At 55.4% G+C, this 13292-nt stretch overlaps 1 protein-coding gene across 1 annotated transcript in view; it reads right to left on the reverse strand.

Annotated features, from left to right (window-relative positions):
* NUP210 (nucleoporin 210) overlaps window positions 1–13292 on the reverse strand; it is a gene marked incomplete at both ends in the record, with an annotated part of 86580 nt that overhangs the window by 9163 nt on the left and 64125 nt on the right. Inside the window, 11 exons of the mRNA XM_084247518.1 lie at window positions 831–1006; window positions 2357–2531; window positions 4110–4201; window positions 4572–4730; window positions 5900–6031; window positions 6850–6930; window positions 8593–8772; window positions 8933–8995; window positions 10179–10314; window positions 10410–10537; window positions 11572–11700. Of these exons, the coding sequence (XP_084103644.1) occupies window positions 831–1006; window positions 2357–2531; window positions 4110–4201; window positions 4572–4730; window positions 5900–6031; window positions 6850–6930; window positions 8593–8772; window positions 8933–8995; window positions 10179–10314; window positions 10410–10537; window positions 11572–11700 (1451 nt within the window). The remainder of the gene's footprint in view (window positions 1–830; window positions 1007–2356; window positions 2532–4109; window positions 4202–4571; window positions 4731–5899; window positions 6032–6849; window positions 6931–8592; window positions 8773–8932; window positions 8996–10178; window positions 10315–10409; window positions 10538–11571; window positions 11701–13292) is intronic.

The raw sequence follows: 13292 nt of genomic DNA on the forward strand, positions 1-13292 counted from the left end.
CCTGAACCAGTCATGGAGCCTCTGCCTGCTTCATCTGTGACATGGGGGAATTCTGTGCCCATGTCACAGGCTCCATGAGGGCGCTGAGGGAACTGGCAGTCATAGGGCACCCAGCACCACTGGAGTGCTCAGCCACCAGCACCGTCGCGCTGGAGGACAAGCTGGGATCCGGCTCCCTCCCTGTCTGCACCTCACTTTCTGACACCCAAGCCCTGACTGGTCCCCAGGAGAGTGCTCCTACCACAAGTGGCCGGAGTGACTTCAATGGCGGAGCCAAGGGGTTGACAGACACCCATCCTGTGTGGGCGGGGCCCCATAGGCTGGCACAATCTCAGCCTCCACGGAAGGTGTCCTGGGGACTGGGCCACATTCCCCACCTGACAGTGAGCTAGCCAGGGAACTGAGAGACCACGCTCAAGTTCACAGGCCCCACAAAGGGCAGAGCCAGGGCTCAAGCCAGGTCGGCCCCCAAACCCAGCTCTTCCACCATACCAGGCCCAAACAGTGCCCTGAGTCTTCAGCAAGGGGGGCGTATCAGCTGCAGGGCTGGGGGAAGGCCAAGTGGCAATGCCAGCAACACCTGGATATACCCCAGGGGTGCTCTCTGGAGCCTTCCTGTGTCTGCTTCTCGCCTCTCTTCCCAACTGGGTCTGCAGCCCCTCTGCCACTGGTTCAAAACCTGTGTGATCACCCAGAGGCCTTGTTTAAACAAGACTGGAGGGCCCTGTAAATGTGCACTCTGAGTGTCCAGGTGATGCTGATGCTGCTGATTTAGGGACCACACTTCACCACTCACAATCATGTGAGAAATAGGCATCACCCATGCCTACCTGTTTGTTGCAAAGTTGAGGACTGAATTGTAAGCATGGAAGATGTCTCCAGAGTTGTCGTGGAAGTGGACAGTGAAGGTCATGGTCATCCCTAAAGGCAGGGCCACCAGAGCCTCCTTGTTCTGGGTGCACAGGGCAGGGCTCATAGAGAGTCTCAGGTAAGAAACAGGAGACACCTGGAAGCCAGTGAGCAGGTATGACTAGGACTGTGCCGGGCACAGCCTCCTCCCCTATACCCACCCCCAACAAGATGCCTGTCCCTGGCGACCCCGACTCAGGAAGGACTGGGCGCCGGAGCAGCCCAGGGACCACGGGAGAGGACAGGCCTCGCCTGCCCCAGCTTTCCACCCTAGTGACACGGGCCCCTCCCCAGGCAGCGGGCCAGCTCCACTAAAAGAAAACCCAATCTACAAGAGTCAACATCCATGACTTTGAAAAATCAGACCATTATTCACGCTGCAAAAATCTCCCCTGGGCCTGAATGCCCAGTTTCTTTAGCAGACCAGCCTCTTGGCATTTAAATAGAAGCAGCGCCCGTCTGGAATGCAGAGGCAGCATGAAGTAGGGGCCGCTGCCGCTTGCAGGAGCTCCAGGAGAAGGAGAGGTGGGTGAAAGGGGGGAATGATGAGTTTTGGGGTCCCAGAAACTAAGTTCTATAAAGAGCAGCCGTGGTTCTGACTCCTGGCCAAAAAGCCAGCCCCTCAAAAGTCCCAATTTCTCTGACGAAGCTTAGTGGGGCACCGGCTGCTCACACTTGTATTCAGGGTGGCTCTCAGCTTGTATTCAGGGTGAGCAGTAAGTCATGCTCACACTTACTCAACAACTCGGGTGAGGGCTGCCTGCCAGGCACCCAGCTTGAAAATACAAAGACGGTAATTAAGGAACTAGGCCTGAGACCCAGGCAAAACTTGAAAGTTAAAGTGACCATTTTCTCTATCACCTAGGATTCAGAAAATGGCCGTGAACAAAGGGAAAGAAAATCCTGTTCTGGATGCGCCCAGGACCCAGGGTGGGGGGCCCTGGGACAGGCAGAGGGACAGGCAGCACGCTAATGCTGGGCATGAGCGGACCTGCTGGTGGCGAGTCCGGGCGCTGGCTGGCCATCAGCATGGGGCTATGAGCCACTCTACTCGCCGCCCTGCCCCCCGCGCATGAAGCTATGTGTCCTGGCCTGTGAAATGGGTCGCCTCGTTCTCTAGCGGCTGGGTATATAACCAGGTGTGACCCATGGCAGTGATCTCAGATGCCTGCTGTGTTCCAGGACACAGCCGGTCAGGACAGTGGGGACCAGTGCCAGCCGACTGCAGACCTCACTGGGCCTCAATCTCCCCGACTATGACACGAGGTTGCTGGAATCAGTAATCTCCAAGGAGCTTTGGCGCTAACAGCCAGAAGATGCTGCACTTTTCCAGCTAGGATGTCTGGCCCTGTTATTCTTATATTCTCAGCCAAAAGGAAAGAGAAAATATTTCACCTCCACACAATTGCTTTCATGACTCCAAAAAATAGGAAAAGCATGACTCTACCTTTACAGCGATGGTAATGGTTTGGTTGGCTCCAAAAGGCTCTTGGGCAGTCACTCGGATTGTGGCCGTGCCAATCGCGGACCCCGACACCAGGAAGCCTTTCTCATCGATGTGCACGAGGGGAACTTTCTCAGGCCCGTCCAGGACACGGTAGCTCAGAGACGCTGTGCCATCCCTTTGAAAACAAAACGGAACCACTTGCACAGACAGGACTGGGCAGGACGGGGTCAGCACAAGGGCCCAGCGTCCCGGAGCTCCTGGGAAAAGGGAAGGTGCCAGCCGGAGCACAGTGGGCAGCCCGCCGGCAGCCTTGTTCATTGCTGATGGAAAACCAGCTCTGAAAACCACCAGGTTGGGGCGAGCTGTGCCTCTCGCTCTTTGGAGCAGCAGCTACAGCAGGCGGGTCAGCAGGGCCGAGGGAGGGCTGGTTCCTTCATCAGCTACACAGGGCTACACTGTAAACACCACTTCCGAGAGGCAAACTGCTTTCAATTAGCTGAGATGAGGCTGCCTTGTGAGGTGAGAAGTGGTGGGGCTTTGAGTCAGAAGAACCCCAAGGCGGCCCCCATCCGGCAGACAGCTGGGGCACAGGATGCCTCACCTCTGGGCCTCAGTCTCCTCCACTGTGAAGGGCAAGCAGGCATCCTGCCCTGTCCCACTTCCAGGGCCTGCTAACAGAGCACGATTGGGCTTATCAAACCACTTATGTTACGCGCTGGGTCCAAGACAAGAGGCGCAGGACTTACTCCATGGCCCCTGATGTACCTGTTCATCTCACAAAGACACAGAAGAAAGGTCGCCGGCCCGCAGGGCTAGCCCCTTCAGGTCCCTCTTTGTCCTGAGCCCTAGGGACCTTCCTCAGATGACTTGAAGCAAATGTCACTGTCTCTGTCTCAAACCCTCCCCCCTACCCTGCATCATCAATCTCCCCTTGTCCTGCAGAACTCCTACACATCCTTCAAGACTAAGCTCAAGCATCGCCTCCATGCCGCACCTCCCTCCATCCTCATGTGGAAGGCCTGTCTTAGCCTATGACTCAAATATCATTCCTTGTTTTAAAATAGCCCCTCTCGTGCCACCCTCCTCTTACCCTGCAGACTCCCCAAGAGCACCAGGTGTCCCGCATCCTTGTGCCCAGAGCTGGCATTTAGACACTTGCTGGAATGAGGGCCGTGTGGCTGTTTGTGTGTGTTTGTGTTTCCTGGAAGTTGCACATGCTCACGGCCGCCATGCTGCAAATGCAGTTTACATGCAAGTTTCTGCCACCCAAGACCTGTTTGCAGACTGGCTTCAAAACCAGCCTCCCTGATGTTAATGCGTGTCCCTGTGGCCTGGGAGCTTGCTGGGGTGTGGGTCTGGGAGGGGCCATGATTTGCAGTGCATGGGCTGCCCGGTGGCACCATGCAGTGCCTGCTGGCTGGTGGTGGGGCACACTGGACAGCAAGTCTTCAAGACACATGAAAAATGGAATCCTTCCAAGTTGGTACCATTCTCCCATTAAAGTACTGGATGTCAGCAGCGGACACTCGCAGGTTTCTAAGATACGGGAAGGGGGCTCGCGGGGAGATGTAGATGAACAGGGAACAGCACGGTGAGCAGGAGGAATGTAGGGCTACACACATTCATGTGCAACCCCAAGACAGCCGCGCAGCTCCCTTGCAGTACCCATGCTGACTCTTGCCAGCCCCAACAAATGAGCTGTCGATGCCGTGCAGCTTCACAACCCTGCTGCAGCCAACAGCATGTTGCATACCTGTTTGTCTGCAGCTTTAGAAACGAGTTGGGTGACATTAATATTTGTTCAGCTTCTATTTCAGGGTTCAGCAGCACCAGCTTTTCAAATACCTGCAACAGAGGACGTTTTATTTCCTGTGATGCGTTGGAAGCACATCTAGGTATCCTTTTCTCCAGCAGTGGGAGCCAAGGGGCCCAGATGAGAGATACCGTTCCACGCCCTTGTTGGGAAGTGGTGCCCTGAAGGCAAGGGCTGACCCTATACCTTACATGCCCCGACCTCAAGCCCCACCATGCTCACCACAGTGATCTATCTCCTCACAAATACCGAGAGTTCCCAAGCCAGGGCCGGGGCCCCCACCTCTAGTCTTGGGGCGGTGGAAAAATCCATATATGCCCAAGTGGCTCCTGAGAGAAGGGAGGTACAGAGCCAGCACTTGCGCCTCCTCTCACACATGGCTCCTGCCCACCTGTCCTTTACCTGGATTTGGATCTCATCAGAGAGTTCTTTGGCGAGGCCAAGCAGCTGCCCAGCTGTGGGGTCCAGAGCCTTGACCACCACCCTCAGCCCGGTCCGGCCTTTCACCCGACCGTGCACGTTCATGGCAAAGTTGTACTGTGATGGTAGCTGGATCGATGCCTGGGACAGATACCAAATGCTTTTAAGGAGAGGCCCAGGGTCCCCTGTCCCCCAAAAGGCAAAGGCAGACTAGACCCCAGACATACCAGCCTTCACACCCCAACAGCTGCCTAGGAGTTCTCAAAGGCTGCTGCCTTCCCACCCTGGTCCTGGCCTGCAAACGCCAGGGCCATGTTAACAGATACCCCACGCTATGTTTTGCCAGATTCATGGTGCATTTGGGAAATGCCGGCCCACCCACACGAGCCAGTGCTCTCAAAGCCGGAGTCCTCAGAGCCTGCAGCTTGTGGAAGTGGGCAGTGACTCACCAAAGGGACGCTAGGCTCAGTATGATCCCCTGCAGAGCCCTCTGTGGTGGAGCCACACCACCCAGGCACCATGGGAGCCACCTGGGGAGGCCTTGGCACAGGCAACAGGACCCTGGCCCCACCAGTGGCATGGGGGGCGGGATTTATCAGGCAGCCTTCAGGAAAACCCATCCTCATGCCTGGCCCCTCGGTAGGCCCCCATCTCTACTGTCCATAGGGGAGGCAAAGAGAAACCTTTCAGATCCAACAACCCATTAAGTCCTGCGTGACCAAGGCAGGGATGATGGCCTTGAGTCACAAGGCCTGGCACCCAGTCCCACTTCCCCACTGGCTAGCTGGGGAGTCCCTTCCCACATCCTGGCTCCAGTTCACATAAAGAGGAGTTCAGTGAGTCTTCTATAGCACCTCCAGGTCTGCGGTGTGAAGAGGGGCCAGAGTGCCCCTATGCAGGCATAAGGGGAGGGGAGGTTAGCTTCCAAGAAAAGCCTGGAAACCACTCTTGATGCAAGGTATCAACATAGAGGTCAGAAGTTACCACCTTGGGGCAAGCCAAATTCATGTTCTGAAGCGTTTGTGGCTTTCCTGCAGGCTGTCATTTTTTGCTGCTTTCTCTAGGAGGGCACCTACTACACCCTTTGCAGCGGCTATGAGTGCGCTTAGCATGCAAAGGATCCTCTGAGAAGGAGCCGTGAGCTGTGGCCCGGGATGAGAGCAGGGCTGAGTAAAAAGGGTGAGGGTGGGAGTAGGGGTGGGGGTGGGAGGGGGGGGGTGATTGAGGGTAGGGCAGAGAATGCAGGAATGGGCCCAGATCCATGGGGTATGAGGGTGCATATGGGGTGAGAACCTGGCCTGGGGTGTTACCTCATGGTGCCGCCCTTGAATGTCTAGGATGTCCCGCTTGGTGACAGACCAGTGGAAAGTCAGGCCTGGCACAGCATTGCCAAAGGAGAAAGGATTCTGGTTGTTAGTGATTCCGGTGATGTAGACCGGCATCTGTGGGGGAGAAACCAAACCCTGTATACAGCGGAGTCCCAACCCTGGGAGGGTCCCCCGGGAGTCCAGGGGTATGACACTGCTTGTCCACTGCTGGGTACCTCCTGTCTCCATGCAATGGGAGCTATGCCCAGTTCTTCCCTCTGCAGGGATGGGCACGGCAGATTTGGGACATTCTACTTGAACCTTGGGCCGTGTCCCACTTGGCCAAGATTCTAATGCTGGAATGACTCCTTAGAGCTCTAGGATGGAGCCCCCCAACCCCTTCAGTATAATTCACCACGCCTCACCATCCTACCGCTACTTCTCTCTTTCTCAGGTTAGCAGGGGCAGGGGCCCGCTCCCATGTCACAGTGTGGGAGGGAGGCACTGTGCCCTCCATGATGTAGTTTCCCAGTGGCTGCTGGGCGCACCCAGAGGCTACGCGGCCAAAGGCCACCAGACACTCCAGGCCAGGCAGCCCGAGTCCCTTTACAGGTCCATCACTTAAATAGCCACTTGAGCTGGGGCAGAAGCTTAAGCTTCCTGCGTGTTGGTTTCCTCCCCTGCAGTACGGAGATGCAACTTGCAGCAGCCTCACAGGGTTGTTATGATGATTGTGAGCAAGAATCAGGAGCAGAACATGCAGGGAAGGCTCCCTTTGGGTCCTGAAGCTGCATCCCACACAGAAAGCGGTGTGGAAGTGTTCCACATGAAGGGAGCATGTGCTAGCAGTGGCTCACCAATGCTCATCCTGAACTGAGAACTCAGAGCCCAAAACCCACCAAGAGGCTGCTCAGAGAGCATAGATAGGAGGTGCTAGAGAGGTTCCCACCTACCTGGGTCCCTGTCCTCATCCGTGTGATGGGGGCACGGATCCTCACTGCCTGGAGAAGCAGTACCTCCACCTCCACAAGATCCTAGAAAAGGGTTTTGGGGCTCAGGTTGGCTGGGGGCAGGGGCTCATGCTAGGGATAGGTATTTTGGAAAGGATCCCTCCAGCAAAAGCAGCTCCTGCCAAGGTCAGCCAGCATCACATGGCTATAAGGTGTCCACTAGATATCTAGCTCAATGCTTCTCTTCCCAAGGTCCCAAGGTCCTGGCCTATGGAAGGCTTGCCAGCCTACATGGACCTGGCCACTGCCTCTTCTGGGGGGGCATTGCCTGGTCTTCTACCTGTAGACTTATCTAAATCCACATGTTCCAGATCAGCACTGTATGGATTTGAGGTCAGGGATGAGGGACTGTTGTCTAGGCCAGCAGTCATCACAAGAGAGTTCCCTAGACCTTCCCAGCCCCAAATCTAGTCTCACTCTCTAACTGAGCATAGACAAATGCAAGAATCAGAAAGAGTGTGATTAGAGAAGACCTTATGCCCTCCTTCATTTTGAATTCTATACTCCTATTGATCTGACCAAAGTCTAACTCTGTTGGCTTCTATGTAGTGCTACTTAGTCAAGCTGAACCCAGGCTACTAAAACCCTAAAGGCCTTTTTAAATGTTCCCAGTGGAGCCACCACCTGTGCCTGTGACCTGGCTTAACACCTGACCCATAACAGGTACTCACTATGCACCCATACCCTCTCTTCCTTGGTCCTTTTCACGCTTAGTTGCCTCCTGCCAATCCTGGACCACCCCTTGGCCTTGGGTTCTCATTGTATGACCTGGTTTGGGGAAATGCAACTGGGCACTTCTGACCAGAATCACACTCCCATTGTGGACATGTGGGCCTGGCCTGAGCCCTGGGTACTGGCTCTGAGGAGATGCTTTTTAGAAGAAGCTGATGGTGCAGCCTCTCCATCTGCCAAGGGCCACCAGGGCTTTTCCTCAGCACCTTCCCCAAAAGGTCTTACTGTGGGGTGCGGTGGAGGGAACACAGAAAGAGGAGGTGGCCCAAGCAAAGTCAGACCACAAAGAAGAACAAAGTCCAGAGGGAAACTTATGACTATGCTTCCCTGGCCAAATTCCCAGCCAGGGCTATTTTAGCCACATGGGTCCCATGAGGAGAAAAAAGAGCCAGTTACTGAGCCCCAATCCTTTTTTCAGAGAAAAAACAAAGCCAGGCCTCCTGAGCTCCTGATTGTACTCCCTAGGATGTCGATCTGAACCCTGCCATATGCCAGAGGACCAGTGCTCCCTTGTCTTTATGAAGTCAGAAGTTAAAGACTTTGTAGCTTAACTGGGATACTTGCTGAGACACTGAAAGTGCTGGAAGAAGGGGTAAACTGAGGAGCCCAATGTTGGATGGAAGTCAGCCTCGGAGGGGGGAGTCTGCAGGGGCCGTGCCCACGGTGCAAGGAGCAAGTCCCTGACACAATTTCTAGGTGCTCTGCACTCAGGGGAGCGGTACATCACTTCCAGCAGGGGTGGGAGAACCTGTTCCTGACAGAGCAGCTGGAGAGACTCAGTTTAGAGAAGAGAAATCTTGGGGTCCAGGTGGTCCCAGGTTGGCAGGGCTGCCCTGGGCAGAGTGACAGAGCAGAAGCAGGACCTTCAGGGACGTGGAACAGAGCCCAAACCCAGCAAGTGGAGCTCCTCACTCCAAGGCCCAGGGCTGACGGGAGTGCCATCTCCACCCCTACCTGAGACACAATAACGAGCTTGCCGGTCTCAGCATCCACGGCCTGCACCACCCCCGACACGGTGCCATTGCCGACAGCGAGGCCCTGCACCAGTCCCGACCCGTTCACCACCGCCACGCTCTCGTTGCTGATGGAGAAGAGGATGTTGGACTGAGGCTGGGGGCCGCCTTCAGAGGTGATCTGCAGTGGGGAGAAAAGGCAGTGCCTGTCAGCCCCCCTTTGTCTTCAGTGGGCAGGGGTGCACTCCACCTTCGCCTCTCCCGACCCCCAAGGCAGGCTGCCGGTATCAGCCAGGGCAGGGGCAGGACGCAGAGGGGGAGGGTGCGGCTTTGGCACCTACCTGCATAGTGGCCCCGATAATCAGCACCACCTTCCTGGGTATCAATCTAAATGGGGGAAAGACCTGGATGTGGGGAGATGAGAGAATTAAGATGTAGTTCACACGAACATCTTACCCTTCCTTCCTCTGTGAAGAGGGATGGAGTGGCCCCCACAGGATCTCACCCCACTGTCAGAAATGCACATTCTCCAGCCCACCCCAACCTGCAGGGCCAGGTGGCGGCCTGCAAGCTGCTCTAACGGGATTCTGCAGTGTGTCTGGGTTCAGAGCCCCTTGCCACCGAGATTTCCCCACTCCTCTTTAGAAGGTTGCCTCTTTCTCCAGATTTCTCCAGATGTCTACTGACAAACCGCCTGACCTCAAGGCCCTCACATCTTTTCCAACGAGGAAGGAGAAGCTGTGGGGCAGGAACAGGGAAGCCTCCCTTTCTGCAGCAGGGCAGAGCCCCAGTGCCTTCTTCTGCATCCCCGTCCTCCCTGATGGGCAGGGGCCTAGGGGAGCTGGCAGGGTGAGCGAATGCGTTGGTCGCTGGGCTCAGGGGCTGCTCCTGGCGTGCAGGTCAATCTGCGCAGGGCCGGCTACTAACAGGCAGAGGTGCAGCGCCATCTAGAGGCACCGACCACATCCACTGGCTTCAGAAGACATATGCCCACCAGGCCCAGTGGCACCCAGATCCTGAGAGGATGCTGGCAGGAGCCGGCTTGATGCTGTCCTAAAAGATGAGCTTGATATGATTTCTTGGCCACAGCTGCCTTGCCCCATGGGGCTGCCATCACAACCTAATGCCATGAGACAGCCCAGGTCACACACTGAGCTGTCAGAGACCACAGAGCTTGCCTCCTGCAGGACTGTTCGCTCTGGGGCTCCTAAGGGCCTGTGCTAAGTCCAGGGGCCACTGAAGTGCTTCCACGCTGAGCCCAAACTGACTGCAGCCTCTACCTACTCATGGCTTTCTGGCAAGAAAAAATGTTTGCTACTCCCTGGACGTGACAAGTCACTCCCTTCTCCATGTCACATCATGCACCTATGTTTATCGCCCCCCACCCCCCAGACTCTGGGGCTAATGAAGGCTCCCCTGTAGTCAGAGGACACCACCAAGCACAGACTGAATAGGGTCTCTCCACAGCAGTGGCAGCTTCCTGACTGTTCCTGGCACCCTAAACTTCCACAAAAAGACATGCTGCCCCACCCTGGCTGTGACAAGGGACTGAGCAGACCCTGGTGGTGTGAAGAGAAACAGCTTTACCTCGATCTGCTGCGGGGCTGAGTTGATCCTCTGTCCAGCTTTATCAGTCACGGTCGCAGTGAGACTGGTCTGGCCAATGCTCACACCGTGGACACGGAAGGTGGCAGTGTAGTTGTCCAGGGCCTCGTCCAGGGCCCTAGAACAGAGGGGAAGGTTGGGACGTCTCCCCCAAAGATAGACAAGTCGGACCTGTCCCCAAGATGCCTCCCTCCTACCCCTGGGAAAACTCACACCAATGTGACGATCTGGGAGGCGGCTCGGAGCTTCAAGTCCATGAAGGCAAAGTATTTGGCCAGGAAAGGCTTCTTGTGGAGGTCCAGCACCCGGACATAGGCCTTGACTGTCTTCCCAATCTCCACCTACAGTGTTGGGGACAGAGATATGGGGCTCTACCACCTGTGGCACCCTAGGCTTTCTGGGGAAAGTACCACCAACCTCAAACCTGGGAGCAAGGATGGCTCAGGTGCGCTGACCACCACGTGGCTGATGGAGCAACAAAGGAAAATCAGCTCAGTGCTTACTATACACAGGACCGGCAGCCTGAGCTAGTATGTCACATGCCAGCCATACCAATCTGAAGAAAGGTTTAACTTTTCAGTTGAAAATAAGGGAAGAAATTCCCCACCTAACCTTATTCTTAGAGCACTTATTTTAGAAATCCAGTTTCCCTCTTTGAAATGTACATAGTCTCTTTTGCCCCTCTTTGAAATGCATATAAATCCTTTTTGAAGACTATAGAGCCTGTTTGCTAGTTTCACGACCCAGAAAGTCTCTCACTGACTGGGCACCTCGGGAGAGATACACTCCCAGTGCCCCCTGAGCGGGGAGGGTAGGAGCCCAGCTTCAGTGGGTACCATTCACCTGCCTGGGGAAATAGCACATGGACAGCAAATGCCTGAAAGCCAGCTTCAGCTGCTTCAGATACCAGAGAATAACGTTACCTATTTATTCTACTATATCTATTACAAATTTTGCAATAGCATTTGGCATTTGTGAGTTTTACTTGCCACTGAGATTTCCAAGAATCCAAACCCTCCACACTATAAATTCTTGTTCAGTGAGGTGTGTGCTGGTTGGTGAGAAAGCCTCAGGAGCTAGGGGACAGAATTCCCAAGTCAGGCCCTATTTGGAGACAACTTCAGGTGGGATTTGGAGCTGAGATCACCAACCGGGATGGAGAAGCACAACCTCAGATGGTGCTCTGCTGCTCTGCATCCTCTGACAGAGGTGAGAACTCTGCCAGCTGAGGCACACAGCAACTGGGGCAGGAGCTGGAGGGATTCACAAACCAGGAGAAAAGGCAAAGGGCTCAAGAAGAATATCTCCCACTATCATCACTTTCCCGGTTTCTGCAAGTCAGTGGAGGGAGCCCTGTGAGGAAGCCGGCACTGACCTTGTCAACCACGCGAACGTACAGCTCCTGGATATCTGAGATGAAAACATTTGCCTTTGCAGGGGCTGGGAAGGCCAGGCACAGGTCATGGATCATGATGGTCGACGTCCCCGGGAGCAGAGGGTATATCTGCGGGGTTGGAGGTGGGCAGGGTCACGCACCTGTGCACAGTCGCCGGTTGGACACCCCCTCCCAGAGATCTCCAGGCCTGTGCCTGTGCTCACAAGTGCCCCTGCCCACCCCCATCATTGAGCCCCCACCACCAGCCAGTGAGTGCCGAGAGACCAGGTATTTCCATGTCATCCATTTCACAGAGAAGAAAATGGAAGCTGTTCAAAGGGGGGCAGCCAATAGCCAGGGCCACACAGCAACTTGGAGGGGGAGTGAGGATTCAAACCCAGGGTTCCATACCCCTGTGCAGGCTACCACCCAGGCAGCTCCCAGAACAGAGTGTCCTACGGGGTCTCATGTGGAGCCACAAGTCAGGGCTGGCAGAGCATGAGACAGGTGTTTTCCAAAGGGGGGGGCCTCGTCACAAGTTCCCACCTGTACTCACAGGCCCAGAGAACCTGGAACACGCTGCAGAGGCCACCTCAGACTTAAGTGTAAGCTCTCCGAGACTCAGTCATCTCCACAACCCCAGCTGGATGTGAAGCAGAAGCCTCCTAAAAGGTTCTGAGCGGAGGAGCACAGCGGAGCTGCTGTTTCCCAGTCTTTCATCCTCAATCTGACATCAGTCTCCCTTTCAAACCCTTCTTTCTCTGTTCCCTTCCAGGGGCCCCACTTTCAGAACAATCTCTCCCGACAAACTGTCCACAGTCACTCTCTCGGGTAATGTCTACAGAGGACAGAGTCACCGCTTTTGTCCTACTGTGCAGGTGTGTCATTTCAGGGGGTGATCAGAGAAGCTGGACCAGCAGAGGCTGTCACGGAGCTGGTGGGCGAGCTCAGTGTGGTGGCTCCACCTCTGGCCCTGGCTTAGCTGCCTTACAGTGTTTTGGGAGCCCACGTTTGGTGTTTGCAAAGATAGAATTTCAGTATCAAGACTCAATCAAAAAGCACCAGGCTTGTGACCCTAAGACAGCAACCATCATATCCAGGTGAAAACCTTCAGTGGCTGCCCCCGAAAATGAGTCCCAACCTCTGACATGCCTGAGAGCCCCGCCTACCTGGCACGCCGTGTCACACTGCCCCTCCGCCCACGGCACATGCTCACCCACCTGCCGGGCTCAGGGCCGCGCAGGACACCCTGGAGAGCTGGGGCTCTTCCCGGCTCCACCTGCCAGCTCCAAGTCCTCCTTCAGGCCCAGTTGCGTCTTCCCCCAGGGAAGTCTTCTCTGTTTCTGGAGGAGCTGGGTTCCTTGGCCCCTCTGAACTCAGAATGTTGCTATCCCACCATGCACCCAATTGGTGTGTCTCAGGTGGATCAAGATCCAAGGTCACAGCTCTGAGTTGCTCCAGTTAATGTAAAGGAATGGTGTTTGGCTTTCCCTTTAGCTTTGCTAAGATTTAGAAATTTAGGTAAAAGCAGCCTGCAAGCCCTATGTCTCCTCATCTATCCGGGAAGCGCTGACTCTGGTCCACTCCCATTCGGTATGAGAAACTGAGGCCCATGCAGAATGGGAACACAGCCCTGAAGGGGTACCTGGGCAGAGAACCCAGGAACCAACCTCCCAGTTTAGGGGTCCTTCTACCACACTCTGCCACTTCCCAGAGCTGAT

The sequence above is a fragment of the Talpa europaea genome (genome assembly GCF_964194135.1).
Source record: "Talpa europaea genome assembly, chromosome: 11".
Lineage (NCBI taxonomy): Eukaryota > Metazoa > Chordata > Mammalia > Eulipotyphla > Talpidae > Talpa > Talpa europaea.